The 24,491-nt window shown below is 37.8% G+C and overlaps 1 protein-coding gene across 2 annotated transcripts; it reads right to left on the reverse strand.

Annotated features, from left to right (window-relative positions):
• Nucleotides 1-5,484: 5,484 nt before the first annotated feature.
• Nucleotides 5,485-24,336, reverse strand: lad1 (ladinin). Of its 2 annotated transcripts, none has more exons than XM_084099126.1 (14): nt 24,170-24,336; nt 22,961-23,086; nt 22,012-22,303; nt 15,427-15,506; nt 15,077-15,245; nt 13,896-13,982; nt 13,539-13,582; nt 12,042-12,084; nt 11,874-11,917; nt 11,711-11,777; nt 11,094-11,222; nt 10,904-10,996; nt 6,310-6,395; nt 5,485-6,226 (listed from the first exon to the last, which is right to left on the reverse strand). In XM_084099126.1, exons 1-13 carry the CDS (start codon nt 24,205-24,207, stop codon nt 6,327-6,329), a joined length of 1,281 nt encoding a protein of 426 aa, XP_083955252.1. In that variant the 5' UTR covers nt 24,208-24,336; the 3' UTR covers nt 5,485-6,226; nt 6,310-6,326. The 2 variants fall into 2 exon arrangements, with proteins under 2 accessions (XP_083955252.1, XP_083955253.1); XM_084099127.1 differs by having other exon boundaries at nt 22,965-23,086; nt 24,170-24,217.
• Between the last annotated feature and the right edge of the window lie 155 nt (nt 24,337-24,491).

A 24,491-nucleotide genomic window follows, 5' to 3' on the forward strand; every position in this document is an offset into this window, starting at 1 on the left:
CTTTACTGGTGGGATCTGTCCTATAAATGTTGTATCCGTCAATGTTAATCATATTATTTGTAATCGATGACTTCAGCCACGTTTCTGACAAAACCATAACGTCGCAATGAGTCGAATTTGCCCAGACACGAACTGCATCAATTTTATTAATTAAACTGTGCACATTTAAATGAATGAAACTTAGTCCACTGCTGTTTTTTAAATCTTCTGGGGTTTCAAGCTGTGCCAGATCAGGGCCTGGATTGGGGTGAATGTTACCTGATAGAAGAAGCAGTAGAATCAACAAGGGTTTCTTAACTGGAGCAAATCTCCGTCCTTGTCTGCAAGCAGCCAAAGAAACAAACTGCCGTGCATTCATTGTTCCTCTACACCACTGCACGTGCTGCAACCGCCGATTGTCAGATTGACACAATTCTGCAGGACGCGCTGCTGTATTCCAGTGGTTTGATCCAAATGGAGCCACATCCGAATGGAAAAAATCCACCGTACATGGCGCAGTGATCCACATCAAAGCACCCAGTCCGTCGCTATCCTCCGATTTGTCTGCCATCTGTGATGATAACATGATGCTACCCCATAGGTAGAACAGCCTGATAGGCCACATAGTTGTGTAGTTATGAGACTGTTGTTATAGTTTTTTTTTCTTTTTTTTTCCTTCCAAATAGCCCCAGTTTCACCATAAAATCATAAAACAGCCATCTCAAAACAAACTAAACAAGGTAATCACAACACACAGAGACGAAAACAACGTGAAACACATGTGCCGCCATCCTTTACCAGCCCAAAAAGCTTCACTTTTTGCCCAGTTCACTTTAGCTGATGAAGCTTTCTCATAAAGACTGAGTACCTCATATAGACAGTTAATATCTTCAGCATTGTTTACAAAAACTGTAATATCATCAGCATAGGCAGAGAGATACATTCTTGAGTCTAAAGAAAGACCAGGCGCATTAAAACCTGACAGTCTTTCTCAAAGTCTAAAAAGCAGCGGCTCAATTGCTAAACTGTATAGTTGACCAGACAATGGACAGCCTTGCCTAATACCCCTTAAAATAGGAATTGGCCAACTCAAAGTGCCCCCTATCTTCACCATACATGATGCACCATTATATAACAACTGTATCAAATTTAAAAATGTTTCGCCAAAACCAAAAACCTTCAATACATTAAAAAGATATTTGTGATCCACACGATCAAAAGCCTTTTCTTGATCCAAAGCAATTAACCCAACATTCACATTGAAATCATTACAAATATCCACAATGTCTCGCACTAAAAACAAATTATCCATAATGGACCGTTTTGGAATGCAATATGACTGATCCTTGTTTACAACCAAACCCAAAAAATGTTTTAATCTACAGTATTTGCCAGACATTTTGAGAATATTTTATATTCTGTTGTAAGAAGGGCAACAGGACGCCAGTTCTTTAAAAGGGCTAAATCACCCTTTTTGGGTAACAGTGATAAGACCGCATATTGACAGGAAGCTGGTAAAACACCTTCTCTTATGGATTCACATAAAACATCAAAATAATCGTGTCCAATGCAGTTCCAAAAACTTTTATAAAAGTCTGCTGGCAGTCCATCTATTCCAGGGGATCGTCCTGAATTAATTTGTCCCACAGCAGCCGTAACTTCCTCAAATGTTATACCAGCATCCAAGACAGTTTTAGAACCAGTCCAGCTGAGGAAGACCCTGAAGAAGCTGTGTCATACAGTCACTATTTTCACAGTTCTCTGCAGCATAAAGGCTTGAATAGAAATCCACAGCATGGGTTCTCATTTCTACAGTCTTAGACGTTATCCTCCCATCAGGGAGTTTAAAACATGGCATTTGTTTTTGTTAAGCCACCTTATATTCCAGATTAAAGAAGAAAGAAGTTGGGGCATCCATTTCTGCTAATGACATGAAACGGGACCTTATCAAAGCTCCTTTAACTTTCTCATTTAAGACTAGACCAAGCTCTCTCTTTTTTGTTTGCAAATCATTGTACAATATAGAATTGTGTGCATCAACCAACTGCAATTCCATTAAATTAATTTGCTTTTCAATCACATTCTTTATTCTACTACTACAGTTAGCTGTATACTGCTGACAGAATTTTTTTTATTTGAGCCTTACCTACATCCCACCACTGTTTCAAGTTTTCAAACAAACTCTTTTCCTTTTTCCAATCATCCCAAAAGAAAACCAAATTTTCACAAAGCGCAGCATCCCGCAGCAATTTTACATTAAAATGCCAGTAAACAGATTTTCTAGGTGTATTTGACATGTTCATTGTCATAATAATTAAATGATGATCAGAAAAACCCACAGGACAAATGCAACACTCAATTACTGTACTGTTAAAAGATTTTGACACATAGAATCTATCTAGTCGGGCAGGACTAACTCGATTATTAAAAGCCTTAATCCATGTATACTGTAATTCTCCACATATCCAAGAGCTGGAAATCTTTAATGAGTTTTGACAATGCACTTGAGTACTGTATATGAGGTTCCTCAGTATTACGATCTATAGTAAAATTAATAGCGCAATTCCAATCTCCACCAATAACAACACATCCTTCACTAAGACACTTTTTAAGACTCTCACTAAGTATATCTAAAAAATGTAGGCACTCCTGTCCCACAGTTGGTGCATAAATATTTATCAGAAAAACAAGCATCTCTTGAACTTGAGCTTTAACCACCAACAATCGACCCTTCACTGGTTCCTCTATACTTATAATATCCGCCCTTATTTTTGAAGAAAAAAAGATGCCCACACCTCTACTTAAATTTGTACCATGACTGAGTATTTTATGCCATTTCCACCACAAATTCCACTCAACTTCATTCATCAAGTCACTATGAGTTTCTTGGAGAAAGACGATATCAAGCTTTTTTTGCTCAATTACTTCATAGACTGTAGCACGCTTTACACCATTAATATTTAAAGAGCCTATCCTCAAAGCCTCCATATACAAAATTAAGATGGGAAATAAAGAACAAAGCATGATAGAAAAGCAAAGAAAAGACACTGTTGTACCACAATTGTAAACGTTCAATCCTCAATCGCGCCTTATAATTCAGCCTCAATTATCACGACGCAAGAACAATTACAGTGCTTTACAACTATAGAACAAAAAGAGTTAAATAAAGTTATAATTTCATCTAAAACAACAACATGTTTATTAGATCCTATACCAACTAAACTAATGAAGGAAGTGTTACCTATAGTGGAAGAGCCTCTCCTCAATATTATTAACTCATCTTTATCTTTAGGTCATGTTCCAAGAACATTTAAACTGGCAGTTATAAAACCTCTCATTAAGAAACCACAATTAGACCCACATAATCTAGCAAATTATAGACCCATTTCAAATCTTCCTTTTATGTCTAAAATACTAGAAAAAGTGGTGTCCGCTCAACTGGGCTCTTTCTTGCAAGAAAATGACATCTATGAAAAGTTTCAGTCTGGATTCAGGCCGCATCATAGCACTGAAACTGCGCTCGTTAAAATTACAAATGACTTACTTTTAGCATCTGACCAAGGCTGTATCTCAATACTAGTTTTACTTGATCTTAGTGCTGCGTTCGATACTATAGATCACACAATACTCTTAGATCGACTACAAAATTATACTGGTGTTCAAGGACAAGCATTAAGTTGGTTTAGATCATACTGTACTTATCTGACCGCTACCATTTTGTCTATTTAAATGGAGAAAAATCGATCATAACTCCAGTAAACTATGGAGTGCCGCAGGGATCTGTGTTAGGCCTTCTGTTATTCTCAATATATATGCTGCCACTTGGAAATATTATAAGGAAACATGGAATTAGTTTCCATTGTTATGCTGATGACACTCAAATTTCATTTCATCACGGCCAGATGAAAACGCTAAATTATCCAATTTGACAGAGTGTGTTAAAGATATAAAAGATTGGATGACACACAAAGAGCATATTTCCAAATTAACAAAAAAGCTGAATCAGAAACTCTATGTTTATAATAAGATAAGGTCGTATCTCTCTTCCTCAATCTCTGAAACTTACCTACATGCTATTGTGTTCTCAACAATGTCTTATTGTTTGCCAATATGGTCTCTCACTACAAAAGAAATCACCGAACCGATAGCACGACTATACTACAGAGCACTCAAGATTCATAGTAACCTCCCAAGATGGTCTCATCATTGCAATGCCCTAACACATACAAAAGCTTTGACTTTCCAGAACTATGTAAATTGTCATGCCATTACATTTTATTCTCAGATTCTAAACAGCACTTCACCAGCACTCACAGAGCTTCTTCCGACACACAAGATGAGACCACAACGTCTCACTAGGTCAGTCTCTCAGGAACTTATCCCAGTTCCGTCTTACAAAAATAATTTTGGTAAGAGATCCTTTTTCTATACTTACACCAAAATTTGGAATGACATTCCCTATCACATTCGAACATTATCTTCTATCATACTTTTTAAAAAAACATATAAACTATTTCTCCGGGATAGTCATACTTGCACACACTAATTTGTTTATAGATTTGTCTTCATGCATTTTATTGTTATATTGGTCGGTACTCTGTTCAGTCTATGTCTATGTCTTGTAAAAATGTACTGAGCTTGTTCATTGTTTTATGTTGCTGCAGAACAGGAACCTGCTGTAAACCAGTTGCTTAAACTGAGCCAGGCCCGTTTGACGGTGACTTAACTGTTACTTTTAACTTTTCCTGTATAATAAATGAAATGAATGAATGAATGAATCTTACAGTTAAATCCAACCTCTAGTTCATAAACGCCAGAGGAGAACTGGCCCCCGACTGAGCCTGGGTTCTCCCAAGTTTTTTTTTTTCTCCATTATGTCACCTGATGGAGTTTTTCGGTTCCTTGCCACTGTTGCCTTTGGCTTGCTCAGTTGGGGATATTTAATTTAATTAATCAATCAACAATACTATTGATCAGCATTACCAAACGTGGACATTTTCCACTAGAAACAAACATTGATGTATTATTTTAATTTAATACTGTGAAGCTGCTTTGATACAATCTGTATTGTGAAAAGCGCTATATAAATAAACTTGACTTGACTTGACTGTGTAATACATGGTTTACAATTTTTTTGATTTATTCTTTCTCTTAGTCATTGCTTTACTTTTTCTGATAGTGGTAAGAAGCTTTTTCAAACGAAAACGCTTCTTCTCACAAAGTTCATCAACTCCAACAGTCTTCTGATAAAAAAATAACAGAGTGAACAAACTTATCTACATCAGAGAAGAAATCATTTATGTTCTGTCCTGTTTTAGGACCTTTATGTTCATTTATGTTAAGAGAATTGGACCCTAAACTTAAGTGTAACCATTAATAATAAAATACATTTAAAATTTACACAAAATCAAATTCTCTCTGGCCTGCATCATTTAATCATTATTAAGCATCGAATTGCAAATATTTCTATAGCATGTCATTACTGAAAACATGAGATGACATAACCACTGGTATAAAAATTTTATTCATCTACAAGATAACCCTTCCGGGCAGAAAAGATAATTACATGACAGGTCTTTCAGTTTTTCCCAAAGTAAAAAGAAAAGGAAATGTAGGCTTGGTTGAGTTGGAATGGATTGAAGTCAGTTAGCAAAGGGCTTGACAGGCATGTCTCCACTCAGTCATTAAATTACATTTCCATATTGTGACTTTAATCTGCGGCAAGTTGAAACAACAGCAGCGAGAGCATAAATCAGCTTTATTAAACATGAATCATTAAGCTCATATTAGAAAGTTCATTGAAACAGACAGTTATGACAGTTGTGATATGACAGTTGTACCTTGGACAGTTATGAGTTATGGCTGAGATCAGGGGTCAGAGATTATGCCTCTTTCTCCTAATAACTTACTTATCGACAGCGCATATATCAAGTTAGAGGGAGTGGAGTGTCTGGCACCAACACAAAAAAATAGAGCTTGTGATGTTCAATTTCTGTCTATAAAGACCCTGTAATACAGTAGTTGCACAATCCATCAGTACACACATTCTCAATGATACAACCAGTTATGTAAGCCTTGAATTTACCCAAATAATGTAAATCAGTAAAAAGTGCTGAGGAATTAACCAATGTAAAGAAGCAGAAGGACAGGAGTTTATAGACAATCCTTGGTACTGACTGTCTGAAAGAGTCGATCGTGCTTCCTTCAAAATCTGCGGAGACACATCATCAGATGAATCTCATGAAACCTGAAATGCAGAAAAAATTACTAGCAATGTTCACATTTATACTTCTATATGTTTGTTTAGAGACAAACAATCGCCTCACTCGCCTTAAGCCATGAGAATGTCACTTGTGGTCCTGTTCTTCTCTTTCAAACAGACTTTTCTTAATGGAGATGTTCACATGTCTCAGATCCTGAGCAAGAACAAAAGTGACAAAAATATCAGGATATATTATTAGTGTCACGGGTGGTTGCTGGCAGACGGATGAGGAAGACGTATACGATTCAATTCAAAAGGTTTATTCTCTAAAGATCCAACAGAAAGGCAAACAGATAACAACACACTTAACATAGACAATACCGGACACTGGGCTGAAACAGAACTGAACATATATACAGGTGTTAATGATGGTGACTGATGAGTGCAGTTGAATGTAATTAGTGTCCGTGACAACAGATGAGTGACGAAGACAGGTGATGACAAAACATAATGAGTCCAAACTAACGGGAATGTGACAATTATTGAGTTATGAGAGAAACCAGTCCATATTTTAAGCTTATAACTCATTCAGTCAAGTCAAGTTTGGCCAGAGTTTTCAGCATTACAAAGTTGAAACATCAATGTGGCAGAACAAGCCATCAACGGCATAGACTTAGTCTGCAATCTGATTCGGTGAGTTGCCTCAAAATAAAAAGAAATATGAAAATATATTTTGCATGAGAAATTAAACCTGTTTTAGGGCCATTACGTTTTTTGTTGTTGTTGTTGTTTTTTGCATTGCAATGTTATTTTCATGACTATTGAGCAAACAGATTTGTAAATAATTGCAATAATTCTTAATGTTCCTAAAAATAGGCTTCTTTTTGTTTATTGTTCTTTTCTTTGTGAAAAATCTAGTTGACTGCAACAAAGACAGCGAAGAAAACTGTTTTATAACTGTTCAAATACTGTTTTAATTAACGCATGTTCTCCACCTGAACTTGCACTGTTTACAGTAGATCTTTAGGCGTGATGAAAAAGGTTGTTTGAGGACATGTTTGGCCTTGTGTCGTTATGATGTATAATTATTTCCTAGGTGCAAATCATTCCACATTCATAAGATACATGACACATATTTGTGTGATGACTAACAAGGTCAACTAAGTGTATGAAATTGCTCAGTGAAAGTGTAATACTGCCACCAAGCCGAAGACCAGAGAAGAACAGTGTTCAGTGATCTAGTGTAGAAGAGGAACCTTCCAGGAAATCATACATCAAGAAAAGGTTCACAAAAAAAAAAAAAAAAAAAGTATATATATATATATATATATATATATATATATATATATATATAGTGCCCTCCACAATTATTAGCACCCCTGTTTAAGATGTGGTCGTGGACTTCTAAAAATTCTCCTTTTTTTTTAAACAACATAGAACCCAAATGCAAAAAAAGAGAAAAATCCAACCTTTCATTTAAGTACATTACTTTGGTGGTAAAAAAAAAAAAAATCACACATTTAGAAAAAAAAAAAAAAACTTTAAATCATGTGTCCCACAATTATTGGCACCCCTAACAATTCCGCTGAAAAATTTAATTGATTTTTTTTTTAAATATATTTTTCTGTAGTTGCTAAAGTTGGTCAGGGTATCTAGGAACTTTTAATTAGTAATTCATGACTTCCTGTTTCCCTGGGGTATAAATATGATGTGACACAGAGGCCTAATTCTCTTACCCATTTGTCAACATGGCAAAGACAAGAGAACACACCATTCAAGTAAGGCAGATGTGTGTCGACCTTCATAAGTCAGGCAATGGCTACAAGAAAATAGCCACTCGCCTTAACTTGCCCGTATCTACAGTCAGAGGAATCATTAAGAAGTTTAAAACACAAACAAGGCTGGAAGAGGTCCCAAGTTTATCTTGCCACAACGCACAGTGAGGAGGATGGTAAGAGAAGTAAAAAAAAGTCCTAAGCTCACTGTCACAGAATTGCATCAAAGAGTGGCATCTTGGGGTCACAAAGTCTCCAAAACAACCATCAGACGCTCTCTACATGCCAACAAGCTGTTTGGGAGGCATGCAAGAAAAAAGCCTTTTCTCACTAACACTCACAAACGTAAACGTCTGGAGTTTGCTAAGCGGCACTGGGACTTCAACTGGGACCGTGTGCTTTGGTCAGATGAGACTAAGATTGAGCTTTTTGGCAACAAACACTCTAAGTGGGTCTGGCGTAAAACAAAAGATGAGTATGCCGAAATGCCCACCGTGAAGTATGGTGGAGGATCTGTGATGCTGTGGGCCTGTTTCTCTTCCAAAGGCCCTGGGAACCTTGTTAGGGTGTGTGGCATTATGAACGCTTTGAACTACCAGGACATTTTAAATAAAAACCTGATGGCCTCTGCCAGAAAGCTGAAGATGGGTCGTCACTGGGTCTTTCAGCAGGATAATGATCCAAAACATGTGGCAAAATCTACACAAAAATGGTTCAGCAGTCACAAACTCAAGGTCCTCCCATGGCCATCTCAGTCCCCAGACCTCAACCCAATCGAAAACCTGTGGGGCGAGCATAAGAGGACCCAGGACACTGGATGATCTAGAAAGATTGTGCAAAGAAGAATGGTCAAAGATCCCTCTCTCGGTGTTCTCCAATCTTGTGAAATGTTATAGGAGGAGATTAAGTGCTGTCTTGTTGGCAAAAGTTGTAAGTTGTATTAACATCAATTTTTTTTTTCTAAATGTGTGATTTTTTATTTTTTTATTTTTTTTATTTTTTTTTTTACCACCAAAGTAATGTACTTAAATAAAAGGTTGGATTTTTCTCTTTTTTTTTGCGTTTGGGTTCTATGTTGTTTAAAAAAAAAAGGAGAATTTTTAGAAGTCCTCGACCACATCTTAAACAGGGGTGCTAATAATTGTGGAGGGCACTGTGTGTGTGTGTGTGTGTGTGTGTGTATGTATGTATGTGTGTGTGTGTGTGTGTGTGTGTCTGTGTGTGTGTGTGTGTGTGTCTGTGTGTGTGTGTGTGTGTGTGTGTGTGTGTGTCTGTGTGTGTGTGTGTCTGTGTGTGTGTGTGTGTGTGTGTGTGTGTGTGTATGTGTGTATGTATGTATGTAATTTTTTTTATTTTTTTTATGATCACTCTTTTGCCTTCAGAACTGCCTGAATTCTTCAAGATGCTGGAAACATTCCTCAGAGATTTTGGTCCATGTTGTCATGAAAGCATCAGGCAGTTTCTGCAGATTTGTCGGCTGCTCATCCATGATGTGAATCTCCTGTTCCAGCACATCCCAAAGCTGCTCTATTGGATTGAGATCTGGTGACTGTGGAGGCCGTTTGAGTTTAGTAAACTCACTATCATGTTCAAGAAACCAGTTTGAGATGATCTGAGCTTTGAAAAAAGTTGTATTCTAGCTTCATGCATTCTTTTTTATCAACACTTGAATGTGGGTAAGTTTCATTAAATAAAGCAACATTTGAACAAAAAGCTGAGGAATTCATGTTTTTGTCAAAGTCTTTGTCAAAACATAGATGGATTAGATCGAGTGCATCAACACCCCAAAGCTTCACAGTCCTAGAGCTCGTCCTGGGTCGACATTTCATTCAGTAGTTTTGATTTATATGTTTAATGTTGATGATCGTGTTATTTTATATATGCATCTGCTCTCATATGCTATTGTTTGTTTCTGCATCTTCTTCGCATGTGTTTTGATCAGGAGATTCTGTACTCTTTCAGAAGATGTGTAATAGCGCCCCCTACCGGATAACAGTGAAAAAATTCCCATCAATGGCGGTGAAAACGATGTTCAGTTGGTACTGAGTGAGCCAAGAAAATATCCAACACACCATTACACCAGCAGCAGAAGCCTGAACCGCTGATACAAGGCAGGATGAATCCATGCTTTCATGCCAAACTCACAGCAGAACTCGAGACTCATCAGACCAGGAAACATTTTTTCCAATCTTCTATTGGTGAGCCTGTGTGAATTGTAGCCTCAGTTTGCTGTTCTCATCTGACGGGAGTGTCACCGGTGTGTGTTCTGCTGCTGTAGCTCTTCTGCTTCAAGCTTTGACGTGTTCAGAGATGCTCTTCTGCAGACCTTGGTTGTAACAAGTTTTTGAGTTACTGTTGTCTTTCCATCAGCTGAACCAGTCTGGTCATTCTCCTCTGATATCTGGCATCAACAAGGCATTTTCACCCACAGAACTGCCGCTCACTGGACATTTTCTCATTTCAGACCATTCTCTTTAAACCCTAGAGATGGTTGTGTGTGAAAATCCCAGTAGATCAACAGTTTCTGAAATACTCAGACCAGCCCGTCTGGCACCAACAACCAGGCCACATTCAAAGTCACTTAAATCACCTTTCTTCCTCATTCTGATGCTCAGTTTGAGCTTCAGCAGACTGTCTACATGTCTACATGCCTAAATGCAGTTCAGCTGCTGTTATGTGATTGGCTGATTAGACATATTTGCATTAACTAGCAGTTGAACAGGTATGACTGTATATAAAACAGCACAGCTTTTTTCAACATTGATAATAATAAAACATTTTTTGACCATCAGATCAGCATATTAGAATGATTTTTGAAGGATAATGTGACTGAAGACTGGAGTAATGATGCTGAAAATTCAACTTTGATCACAGGAATAAATTACATTTTAAAATATATTCAAAAATGAATATTGTATTTGATAATGCTCCATAATGCAGCACTTACCGAAGGACTATGAGATGATGACACAGTAAATGATTGCTTCTGAACCCAGCGATTAATTCGATCAGAGATTCCTGAAGAAAAATTGCGAAATTCCTGAAACAAAGTAAATGATATTAACAAATGACTGAACGATCAGTTAAGATGAGCTTAAATGTGTTAGTTTTTTTTCTGACAGTGAAATGGTCATCACCTGTTTGGAGAGCACATGGCTTTTATCTGATCCCTCCTGTTCTTTCTCAAACAGCTCCCTCTTCCTTGACACCTCGTCCACTAATCCCACAGTCTTAGGAACTGTTGGAGATTTGGAGATTTCCCATTTCTGAAAGTCGGAAAGAGCAACAAAATCAAAATCCATTCCTTAAGCGTGATTTCTTTGTCTTCATTCATCGATATCTGGCACTGTTCACAAAAAAAGGCCTGAAACTCTTTCAACAACTGGTCAATGAAATGAGGTGCTTAGCATTTTATTATAAATTTGATTTTAACGTTTTATTTGCTCATTTTCTCCATTTATTTATTAATTGCAACCATATTAGCAACATTTGAGACATGAATAGATACTGTTTAAAAACCGTTTTTTTTTTTTTTATATAAATATTCAAATTAAATAGACAAAATCTATCAAATAAAAAACAAATTTAAGACATTTGATGCATTTAAAATAGCAACTTTTCATGCTAAGTTCATTTTCAGTTAAGATAGGTTTATCAAAAATATTCTCGCAAAAAAAAAAAAAAAAATTGTACAAAGTGTGGAAAAGTGGCAACTGTTTTGTAATTTCAGATGAAGCTGTGATGAGATTCAGACCTGTGAGGCTTGAGCCAGTCGTTCCATTTTCTCCTGAATGGTGCGAGATGATAATCTTTGTCGGGAGCTTTTGAAACAGCACAGACAGCATTTCATTCATCACACCCTTATTTTACTGCAGCTACAACACAGACTATACATGCAGTAATACAGACACACTCACTTCCTCTGAAATGGGGTCTGCTGTCCCTCCTCTTGGTTGGCGCTCTGTGGGCCAGAAACATCCAGAATAAGCTTGAGTTCATCGATATGGGATTGAGTCTGGACTGAAGATGTGTTTGTGTGACTATATACTGTAGCTTTACAGTAAATATGTCTTTGATAGCTTTACCTTATTGGACTCAATGGTCTTTGCTGCTATCCGCACACTGGCACTGTGGGTTAGATTGAAGGGAAAAAGAAAAGAAGGGAAGTCAGTACAGATTTGTAGAAGCTTAATTCAAATACTTATGAACTAATGTTAACATATATGATTTATTTTAAAAAGCTACCGTATTCAGAAAGTAATATTTTCTGAAGGTCATTACTAGTACATAAAATGCAGAATTAAGATGTATTGTAACTGTTTTAGTGGGCACAACTATCTATTTTTTTTTTTTAAATAAGCAGATAAAGCACTCTAAAGTTCAGATAATTGCATTTAATCATTGTTTTTAATGCATGAATTCAATCACATTTAATCACAGTCTGTACATGTATAGAATGAGTTAGCATGTTCTTCAAATACAAACAGTAACCTGTGAAGTGGAACGTGATATAATTACATGCCAACATCTGTACATTTATATATTTTTTTGGTCAAAATAAATCTTCATACCGTTAAATTACTTTGCGTATCAACAATAGGAACATGCATGTGTCACTCAAACACCATAAAAGACTATGTTTCCAAACTTTTGACATGCACTGTACATTAATATATTTCCCTTTTGCAATTAAGTGTCAGAAAACATTAGATTCAGTTCACACTCAAGAATATTCTTTGTTCATGGTACAAATTTGTATTCTAGTTAGTTGCTTAAATTTAGCTATACCCTTGTGAAAAAGAAGTAAATTTTACCAAACTTTTAAAAAGAGTACTTGTTATGGAAATAGTATACTTAAAAAATAATATATTAATTAAACGCAAATTAAATGTAATGTTTTTGGACACTTAATTGTATGGATAACACTTTACAACACGGTTCATTAGTTAGCATTAGTTAAATGCCTACAGCAGTTATTAATATTAATTTCAACATTTACCAATACGTTATTAAAATCAAAGGTTGTATTTGTTAACATTAATTAATGCACTGTGAACCAACATGAACATTCAATGAACAGCTGGATTTTTATTAACTGACATTAACAAAGAAACTTATGTCATGTATTGAAAAACATTTAACACAATTGTAATGCTGAAGTTGCAGTTTAGTACATTTAAAATATATTAACTTTAAATGTAATATCAAATAACAGACTACAGACTATTATAATCAAGTACTTTACATGTGCTTTAGTAATCAAAATAAGTGCACTTCTTTAAAGCACGACAAAATAATATTAAAACAATGATTTACTGTAAATGTACTAAAAAGTAAAACTTTTAATTTGACATTATTACAAAGTGCACTTTTCAAACGTGTACTTAAGTGACTTAACAGTCAAGTGGCCTTTTATTTCATTAATATTACAATATATTATCTGCAAGTACAGTTTATTTTTTCAAATATACTGTAAAAATTTGAGATACACTACAAGTGCAAGGGAAATGCATAAAACAAAATTAAGTTAAAGCCAAATGCACATTTGAATCAATCTCAGTGTGTGTTGATCAGTACAGTACCTTCTCTGTAACGGCATGTTGTCTTCCTCCTTCTTCTTCATCATCTGAAACAGATTATGACAGTGAGGCACAAAGCAGTACTGTCTTATCTGCTCTTTGTTCAGTTAGTCAAATATTTAACAAATGAGTCCTCCCTCACAGCACATGGCATAAATAATGAAAAGCAGGTGTATGAATGTCCTCGCTGTATTTATGAAGTACATGACGTAGCACTTAAAGTTTATTATTGACACAAGAAAATTTGACAGGCTTGCTATCCTATCCATATGCAATGCAAATGTTGGCACTGTGTGAAATATATTTACTCTCATGCTTAATTATCTCGGATGTATTTATATAGTAAAATGAGGGCTTTACCCTGAAGGACATCGTTCTGGAGCTCTGCCGTGTGAACGCAGGTTTCGCAGCTGGCTCGAAATTGCTCGGTGACCCATTTTCATGTCTCTGTGCATACATGCAAACAAAATGAGCTAGTAAGAGAATGCATAATGTTTTACACAAATATCATCAACAAATAAATGATAAATAATCTCTAGAATTGGCCTAAATTATTCTGCAGTTAATTCAGCTGAATGTGGTTGTAAATAATAAATGGAAGAGAAATGACAACTCAGTGCCCTTATTGTGTTCTTATTACAGAAATAATACACTTTAAAAAGAATATACTTTTGAATGTGATGTTTACAGACACTTAATTACATGTTATAACAATTCAATAAAAAATAATTATATTAAAATGTATATTAAATGCAATTAGAGCACTTTTTCAACCCACTTATGTACTGTACACCTTTATATGTAATTTAATAATTACTTCTATTGTATACTATTGTTCTTCTAAAATATACACTAATGCTATATTTAAATGTATTTGTAATTACACATTTGTAATAAAGTTGCAATTTAGTACATTTAAAATATATTTAATTTAAATGTAATATAATTCAATTATAAATTAATAATTAATTAGTCAACACATCAAAATAATTACATTTTTAAAGCATGACAAAAATATTAAAACTATGATTTAAAAATGTGCTTTAAAGTAAAACTTTTAATTTGACATTATTACAAAGTGTCATGACAGTAAATTCTCTTTAAATGCATTTAAATTGCCTTTTATGTCATTAATATTATGTTATCTGCAAGTGCAGTTTTTAAAAGTATATAAATTTAAGATAAATGTATAGATTTATAGACATAGTGCACTTCTTTTTCACAAGGATGAGTGTTTCCTCGTTGATCCCCTTGCTCATTTATCATATCTGTGAAAATCTGCTGCTTCTGTTGGCCACAGGTGCATTACAGCCATTACAGTAAATGTCATAGCGTCAGTGTTCCTCAAGAGGGAGCCCTGATATCATTCTACTTCAGATGTACCATGGTAATACTATGCTATTCTTTGAAGTTCCATATAAATGGCATTGGTATCATGGTATGACTATCATTGTACCATGGTATCATCACAGTATGTTTTGCAGGGAAACGACACTAAACAAAACAGCTGTGCCGTCTGTGGGAGTCTGTGTCTGTCTCACCGCTGTGTCTCCGCTGGATGCGGGGCTCACAGAGCCTGAGTGGGCGGGGCTTACTGGTGGCTCCGCCCCTGGAGACTGAGGGGGCGGAGACCTGGGGCTCAGAGGAGAAACCAGTCTGCTGGTTGCTGAGGGTGATGTGGGACTCTTATCAAAGGAGACGGAGAGAGAGCTGATCAAAGAGAACAGAATCATCAATTTGAGCAGGGCTTTCATGATGGCAATCAGCAGAACTACAAACATTAATGTCATCAGTGACAGAAATGATAAAAGAGCTGGGTTTACATGACAGTGAGTCCAACCAACATCTCACTCTAATTCAAAAATGTATAACATAAAAGAAATGTAAGTACCTCACAAACTTTCGGGATGCTTTTGAGGGAGCTTGGGAGTTTTTTGATGCTGCATCTTGGTTCGTGTCTCCATTTTCTTGCTGCAAAAAGACAAAAATGCCATTGAGTATTTAACCGAAAATGATGCGATGGCAGAATTGTGTTAATATTGTGTCGCCACACCACGCTAGATAGTGTGCAGGATTACTTTGTGTTGGGAATGTGTCAAGATGAAGAAGAATTTGTTATTGAGTGATGTTGTTAGGCACACAAACGTTTATTTGCAATTATTGTGCAGCATCACATCATTTATCTCATTATGTGAGTTTATAACTTATGTGTGATCTTAAACACATATCTTATAACTTGGCTTTTATACAGGGTGCCCGCGCGGTAGTAAAAAGTAGTAAAAGGTAGTAAAAAGAATCGACCAAAATTAAGGCCCTTGAAAGGTAGTAAAAGGTAACAAACGCAATTTGACCTGGTAGTAAATTTTTCATCACCACCTCAATATACAGTGAGGAAAATAAGTATTTGAACACCCTGCTATTTTGCAAGTTCTCCCACTTAGAAATCATGGAGGGGTCTGAAATTGTCATCGTAGGTGCATGTCCACTGTGAGAGACATAATCTAAAAAAAAAAATCCAGAAATCACAATGTATGATTTTTTAACTATTTATTTGTATGATACAGCTGCAAATAAGTATTTGAACACCTGAGAAAATCAATGTTAATATTTGGTACAGTAGCCTTTGTTTGCAATTACAGAGGTCAAACGTTTCCTGTAGTTTTTCACCAGGTTTGCACACACTGCAGGAGGGATTTTGGCCCACTCCTCCACACAGATCTTCTCTAGATCAGTCAGGTTTCTGGGCTGTCGCTGAGAAACACGGAGTTTGAGCTCCCTCCAAAGATTCTCTATTGGGTTTAGGTCTGGAGACTGGCTAGGCCACACCAGAACCTTGATATGCTTCTTACAGAGCCACTCCTTGGTTATCCTGGCTGTGTGCTTCGGGTCATTGTCATGTTGGAAGACCCAGCCTCGACCCATCTTCAATGCTCTAACTGAGGGAAGGAGGTTGTTCCCCAAAATTTGCCGTGCACTCGTCGTGTGAGGTTGCTAAACTGTATCATATGTTAAAAATATTAAAACACATTTTGAATTGTGGCACTGGCAGTATGTTGTTAAGTTTAAACTGAGTTTACATTTGTTTGGACTTCTCGAGAGGCTGCGCGAGCCTCAACAGTGCTGATTGAACACAGATGAGGATATTTCTTCAGAATAAATTATATTTACAGCACACACACACACCAAAAAAATTCCGGACAAGCAACTTTTTTACTCGGACAAGTGAATGACAGATTTACTTGTCCAAAGGACAAGCACATGAAAAGGCTTAATGTCGAGCCCTGAGTGAGTCGGAGTTGATAGCAATGACAAAGTGGCAAGGTTATTATTCACCTTATTAGGGCTAAGGGCTATGGTTAGGATAACTCAAGGGCTAGGGTTAAGATAAGGACAACTGAAACTCAACTCGACACTACAAAAAAAACATAATTGACAATGACGATACTTAATGATCACAATTAAACATTAGTGTACCTAATATGTATGATGGGTGTGACAGTGTCACACTTATACCTTATAGTAAGTAGTAAGTAGTGCTTTGCATACCCCCCAGTAAATTGACAACCAATTACTGAGAACATCTCTTAGTTTCACATTCAAGCACATTTGTATTGAGATCACTGAAATCTTTACAACTATTGGTTAAAATTGCTATTTTTTGGTAGATGCTGTTAACATTGCTTTATACTAACATAAGAAGATAAATCAAGCTAGAATTCATAATTCACAGTGAAAGACTGCGGTTTCATTAAAATTAACGTCTTTTAATTAAAACTTCTGTAGCACTTTACTTACATGTACCAAGAAAGTACTGTTAATATAAGGTAACTACATGGGTTAAGGTTATGTTTAGGGTAGTTTCAGAGTTAGTAACTAGTTATTACCCAGTTTTTGTATTTACTACAATACGTATATAGTATGAACATGTGAAACAGGACTGTAAACTATAGTGCTACCGAAACTTCAATAGTCCTTGAGCATTACATGTTGTTGGCTGAGAACTCATCTTTGTTTTTAAATCTCTCACAGCACACTTCAGAAGTGGGTCAAATGACTTAATGTTCTCTCATGTCTTGGTCCTGTAGGTGTGTGTAAGGGAAACTGGGCCTCCCACAGCTCTTTCTGTTAATCCTGTAGATGATTAAGTACACACTCCACAGGTGGTATAACAGGAGACAGCTTCAAAGCAAGCAGATGACCTCTGACCCCTAGCCACATGATGAAACCTGTCAGATGTACACTGTGTGGAAGTGACAACTTACAGACTCTGAGTGGATAGCGGAGACAGGGATTTTATTATTAATCCATTGCGAAACAAGTTCATTTGAACTTTTCTTTTCTGAACTTTTGAACATAATGAGACGTTGATGACTCGTTGACTTCCATCAGCTTGATACAACATGACTATTTCATTGCCACTGGCCTACTATATATAGAACCTAATGGGTAGTGCTACAATGTCATTTGCAACATTAATATTCCCCTGCTGTGAGAACTGATGCATAACCCTATCAAAAAACAAGATCCCAGTTCAGGTTGCAAGCCTTTGCAAAGAATATGCTATGCCAAAACATTCTAAACTTTTAGTTGGTTTATTTAAATAAAAAGTTAAAGTTATTCATAATTGCTGCCTGCTAATGGCAAAGTATTTGTTTTACCAACAAACACCAAACCGTACGAAGCCCAGTGGTAATAGTGATAGATTTAAAATGCTCAATGTCACTGGTCATTGAGTCCATCTACTAAATTCAGAACTTTTGGCTGAATTTTGACAGAATATATCCTTACATCAGACTCTGATGTAAGGATATATTCTGTCAAAATTCAGCCAAAAATTCTGTCATCATTTACTCATCCCCATGTTGTTCCAAACCTGTTTTTGGTTAATCTTCAAAATACATATCCAGATATTTGCTTTTATTTTTTTGTCCATCCATTGAAAATCCAGGTAACCAGGAGTTCATAATGTCTCGGTTACGTATGTAACCCTAGTTCCCTGAAGAGTGACCGAGACGCTGCGTCAAAACACTGTGGGAACGCCTCTGCGTGATTGCGTCATGAAGCACATATGAAACCAGTCCAATGGCGTGACGGAACGTCATGTGACGTCATCGACCAGGAAACCATAAAGCACACCTGAACCAAACAGCGTCAGCTTGATAAGCATCAGCAAGTCGATCACGGGCATGCCGGGAGTATGGCAGGGTGACGCAGCATCTCGTTCCCTCTTCAGGGAACTAGGGTTACATACGTAAGAGCGAGTGTCCGTCTGTGTGAAATCAATGTGCACATCTAGGCGAAAGCACCTGCGCCCCTGGATTGGTGCAGCCATACTCCTAGAGGAGTGAGCCCGTACAGCCAAAGGTAAAGGCTGACTGGCCAACTCATAAGCAAGTGAGATGCCCTCGGCCACCCACTTGCTCATCCTCTGCTTAGATGCTGGGCACCCCTTTGTGGGTACCCCAAAGCAAACAAACAGTGTTCAGACTTTCTCCACAGTTCTGTGGACGTAAGCATCTTCTAGTACAACAGCCAAGTCCCATGTCGGCACCCTCGTGCGGACTGCTGGCCTCAGCCTCAAAGTGCCACAAAGGAAACAAGTTATTAGTGGGTGTCTCCCCAAAGATACTCCACTCAAAGGGACGTGGTAAGCAGCTAGTGCCGCCACGTACACCTTCAGTGTGAAGGGGGTTAACCCTGCGGAGAGATGCTCTTGCAGGAACTCCAGCACTGCACCCACTGGGCAGTTAACCGGGTCCAGCTGGTGCTCTCCACACCAGGAAGTGAAAGGTGTCCACTTCAAGGCATACAGTTTCCTTGTGGACGGAGCTCTGGAGTGGAGAATGGTCTCAACAACCTCAGTTGAGAGACCAGAACTTATGAGCTGGGCCCCCTCAGAGGCCAAGCCCACAGTTTCCACAGTTCTGGGCGGGGGTGAAGGATCGACCCACTCGCCTAAGAGAGTAAGTCCCTCCTGATCAGAATCTCCAGAGGAGAGCCGTCGAGGAGAGACACTAGGTCCACAAACATATTCGGGGTGGCCAGAACGGGGCTACTAGCAGTAGACTGACCCCATCCTGGCGAACCCTTCCCAGAACTCCTGGGAGCAGAACATTCGGGGGAAATCAGGTCTCAGGTCCACAAAAAACTGCTCTTTGTCTCAGCCTAGATCACAGTTAATGGCAAGAGGTGATCGTGCATTTGCAATAGTGGGGCCTAGGCTATGGAACAGTCTCCCCTTATCAGTGAAAACGTCAAATTCTGTTAATGAGTTTAAATCAAAATTGAAATCTTATTTTTTTTACTTTGGCTTTTTAAACTTTGTATGTTAACTTTGCTGATTTTATTTTGTATTGTTTCCTTTTATTTTTTGTTTGTTTCCTTTCATTGTTTTATCTTATTTGTACAGCACTATGGTTCAACTGCTGTTGTGTTTATCTGTGCTTAATAAATACAAATACAAATGCGTACAGATGTGACCTCGGCCATGTGTGCACCATGGCGTCCAACCCCAGAGGGGCTGGATGGCTGAGTGAGAACCACAGTGGACAATGTGTGGTCTCTTGGGATGTGAACAGGTCGGCCTCGGCTCGACCCGAAGTTCTCCAAAAGGAGCTCCACCACCTTGGGGTGGAGTCTCCACTCCCCGGGCCTCGGCCCCTGCCTCGACAGGATGTCTGCCCCCTGATTTATGTACCCTGGGATATATATCGCTCTCAATGAAAGTAGCTTCCCCTGGGTCAACAGGAGGATCTGGTGAGCCAGCTTGTATAAGGGGCGCAATCGCAGACCCCCCTGATGGTTTATATAGGAGACCACTGATGTGTTGTCTGACCGAACAAGCACATGATGGCCCCTCAGGTCTGGGAGGAAGTGTTTCAGAGCCTGGAACACCGCCAACATTTCTAGACAGTTGATATACCATGAGAGATGATGGTCCTGCCACAGACCTTGGGCTGAAACTGTCAGCCCACATTGATGTGCATGCACCGCCCCCAAACAAACACTTTAACGTAATGTAATGTAGTGAGGGCAGGGAGGGACACACGATTCAAAAGGCTGTTTGCTTCACATGAAGTGGCGAGTCTGTTTCGATAACTACAACATTCAGCTCCTCAGAACTGGATAATTGCAGTACTGGTGCCTCATTCGGGGTGGAAGTAAACGCAAAGCGTGCTTCCGACCCCAAGATGAGACACTGGACCTGGGCAGGTGAAAGCAGAGAAAGGGCAAAGCCCGTCTCTAACACCTCTGCCAGATCCATTTGTAAAGCCCATGACTTGAGCCGCCGCTCTGCCTCGGCAGAAGCGGGACGCGAGGAACGCGAGCCGAGTCACCCTCCTCAAAGAGCGATCGGCGGGAGCACAGCGTTCTCAACTGTCTCACAACAATGCTCATATTCAGCCCGTGCTGCGATCCCAAACGAACAACACACGTGTATCCCAAACGAACAACACGTGTGTATCCCCGCCCGTGATGTAGATTGGGTAGGGATGAACACACTATTGAAATGTTGTTCGCTCGCCATTATAAAGTTTTTTCAAAATATATATTTATGGGTGAAATCTCCTGCCTAGCAAATTCTAAGACAGACTAAAACATCAGGGACATAGATTCACTTAGAGCGCTTGCTGAAGACACAGAAGCTGACGCTATTGTATGTTCAGATATTCATACAACAAAATATTCTGGGGGCCATGAAGGTTTTGTGAAAATGATCGAAAATGCTGGTGCTAGCTGGCAACTAAAAAAAAAAAAAAACGCTGGAGGGACTCCACAACAACTATTTTTTTGGTTTCTGTGAAGGAGCAAGGTTCTCACAATCATGGGAAAAATGGATATATAAGGTAGCCTAATTTTAAAGTGTGATTGTACTTCAGAAGAGTGAATTCCAAACCTGGAAATGTCATACCAATTTATAAAATCCTAGAACTTTTTTTTAAAATTATGTTCTGAAATATTTTATCAGGTAGAAATTGTAAAATATATTTTTATGAATTCAAAATAGTATCCAAACATCACTTCAGCAGGTGCTCGATCAAATGAAAACTGTAAAAATAGTATATTAGACTATAATACGTTGAAATGTATACGAATATCAACAACTTTTTCACGTTGATATAAAGGTTGTTGATGTTTGTTGTTTTCTTTGCCTGACGAAGACCGGATGTGGTTGAAACAATGTGATTTGTTAAACTTCTTTGGAGGCAGAAATAGCAGTGTGCCTGTTCTTTTACATTTCAAAAAAAATATTCGTAAATCTATAAACAGTAAATCATGATCAACTGGAAAAGTCATGTAAATTCATTGGTTTAAAAGACTGGGAACCTTGAAGAACATCCAACTCTTAAAACATCTGGAATTCTGAAGTTTAATTCACAGAAATTAGGAGTGCCTGGCTTTCGAATTTTGTTGTGGACAATTGGGGACCTTAGAATCAAAAAGGTTGAGAATCACTTCTCTAGTGTTTTCCTACCTTCTCCTGTGTCTCTGTGTCTCTGGAGTTGGTGGGAGGTTCTGGTGACATGAAGGTCTCCACGAGATGCTGGATGTTCTTCTGGAGTTCCTCGTCCTCCGTTTCCCCCAGCAGCTCCACATGGGGCTCCGCGTCCAGGCTGCCCCCCTCCTCTTCCTCCTTATTCTTCCTCAGCGTTTCAACGTGCCTCATCCTCCGGCGTTCATCACGGACTCGCAACATCTCCACAAAGTCCATCTGCAGCTGGACCACACCGCCACCGGAGTCGCCATCATCAGCAGGCCCGCTAACACTGGAAACATTACGTAAGTGTGTGTTTATATAATGTAATTTTGTCTTTTTCACATTTATTTCCATGCATTCGTACTGGGTTTAAGATTAAGAGGTTAAGGCATTCAATACAATTAAGCGCACTTCTTTTTCACAAGGGTATGCAGACTTGTCTAAACACAGCATTATTAAATTTACATGATCTTTTTTTCCATACAAGTACTTTGATAGATTCATCACTCTTTTAAGCCACTGGGAGAGATTCTGTTACATGAGAATATACTTGTAGACTTGTTTCTCAGACAAGACTTACTTTGGGCAAACTGCTTTTCTACATAAACATGGACAGTGTTCATGTATGGTATTATGAGACCAAATTACAACATTACATGTAGATCATAATCATGTTCACATTTATGATACCATAAACCTTTATCTATAGTTTTCTGAAGCGCTCATCCCTGTGTTCTGTAAGGTCAATTGCTTCATGCAAATATTTAACATAAAATTTGCATTTAGTTTGATATACTGTATATCAGAGTCTTATCAGTTTAAAGCTGATTACAGTTCTTAGGCAAGTTGAAGTGGACACACAGTAGAACGCATAAATGCACTGTAAATGAAAGTTGCCTAAAGTTGTGTTTTCGGTGTAATTTCTGTCCTTTTATTGTTCTCGCACCTACTGGTTTGTGGTTCAGTCTCTTCAGTGGGACTTTCATCCGTGTCTGTTGTAGACTCCCTGGTCTTCCTCCTCTTCTCTCTCTCCACCTCTTCGTCATCCTCCACAGTCCACTGTCGAGCCAGCCTGAAGATCAAACACAGCACACATTTAACATGCATTAATATTAAGCATAGAATTATTATATTCTAGCACTAACCAATCAGATTTTCCCTACATATCTAAACATACATGATTTTTCATTCCACTTTTCTGTGACTATTGATGCTGATGACAGACAGACAGACAGACAGATGATCGATAGATAGATAGACAGACAGATTATAGATAGATAGATAGATAGATAGATAGATAGACAGATGATAGATGGATAGACAGACAGATAATAGATAGATAGACAGACTGATTGATTGATTGATTGATTGATTGATTGATAGATTTTTATTTAAAAAAAAAAAAAATTTTCATCTGACTTATTTAAAACTCTATTCAGGCAAACTGAATGAATTGGAAATGACGTTCTGAGCTACTGACGACTGAAATCCATCCGGCAGTCTTTTTGAAAATATGAGAAGATGCATTACGATCAAAGGTCATGATGATATATCCCAGAGGTGGACTATTGTATTTCAGTTTGAAAACAGTGTTTCATTGTGCAATAACAGGTTTTTCAAGCTCTGATTTGGTTCCAAGATACTCACTACCTTTAGTCTGGATATGAATGCATTAGCTGTCAAAATAAACACAACCTGCATCATCACAAACAGTCCATGTCCAGTCCAGACTAATTACTTTCAGTTTTTATTTTAGTCATAAAATTGTCATCCAACATGCACATGACTTGCTACATATATCAAGATGACTGTAAATGTATATTACATTGGAAGTGCTGCCGTGGGTGCTACAGTAGCCAACTATATTTCTGGGAAAGGAAACTCGGTGTTTATTCTTTTACAAGTTACTATACTTACGTTTCGGTGGGGTTTTCATTATTATTTTTTTCTTAAAAATGAAAAACAAAAAAACAAACAAAAAAAAACATAGTAAATAAAATTACAGTGATAGTTATGATAGTTGTAAGTTAAACATCCATGGACACCTGCTTCTGCAACCTGTACAGACACATTTTTTTTTTTTTTTTTGGAAACCGCAAAACCACTAACTGGATAAAACTAAATTAACGCTTAATATATATTTAAATCTACTTACGTTGACAAAGCAGACCAGTTTTTCCTGCTAATGGACATTATTTTTGTTTGTCGGTAGGAGAGAGGTGTATGAAGTCCTGCGCTCTTCTGTCTGACTGTGTGTGTGTCACCTTTACCCCGCACCTTCACGAGAGCCGCGTCACATGACCGCCTTCATCACCTCCCGCCGAGCCTTCACATCATGCATGTTCACTTCACTGTTAATACATTATTATTGAATCACTTCCGTATTTTTATCAGCTCGGGTATCATGTTTATGTCAGTGAGCGGCTGTATGGGTGTGTGGACGACGCAGGAACACCTACACGATAATCACGACGCAA

Source organism: Abramis brama (genome assembly GCF_963993115.1).
Source record: "Abramis brama genome assembly, chromosome: 22".
NCBI classification, from domain to species: domain Eukaryota; kingdom Metazoa; phylum Chordata; class Actinopteri; order Cypriniformes; family Leuciscidae; genus Abramis; species Abramis brama.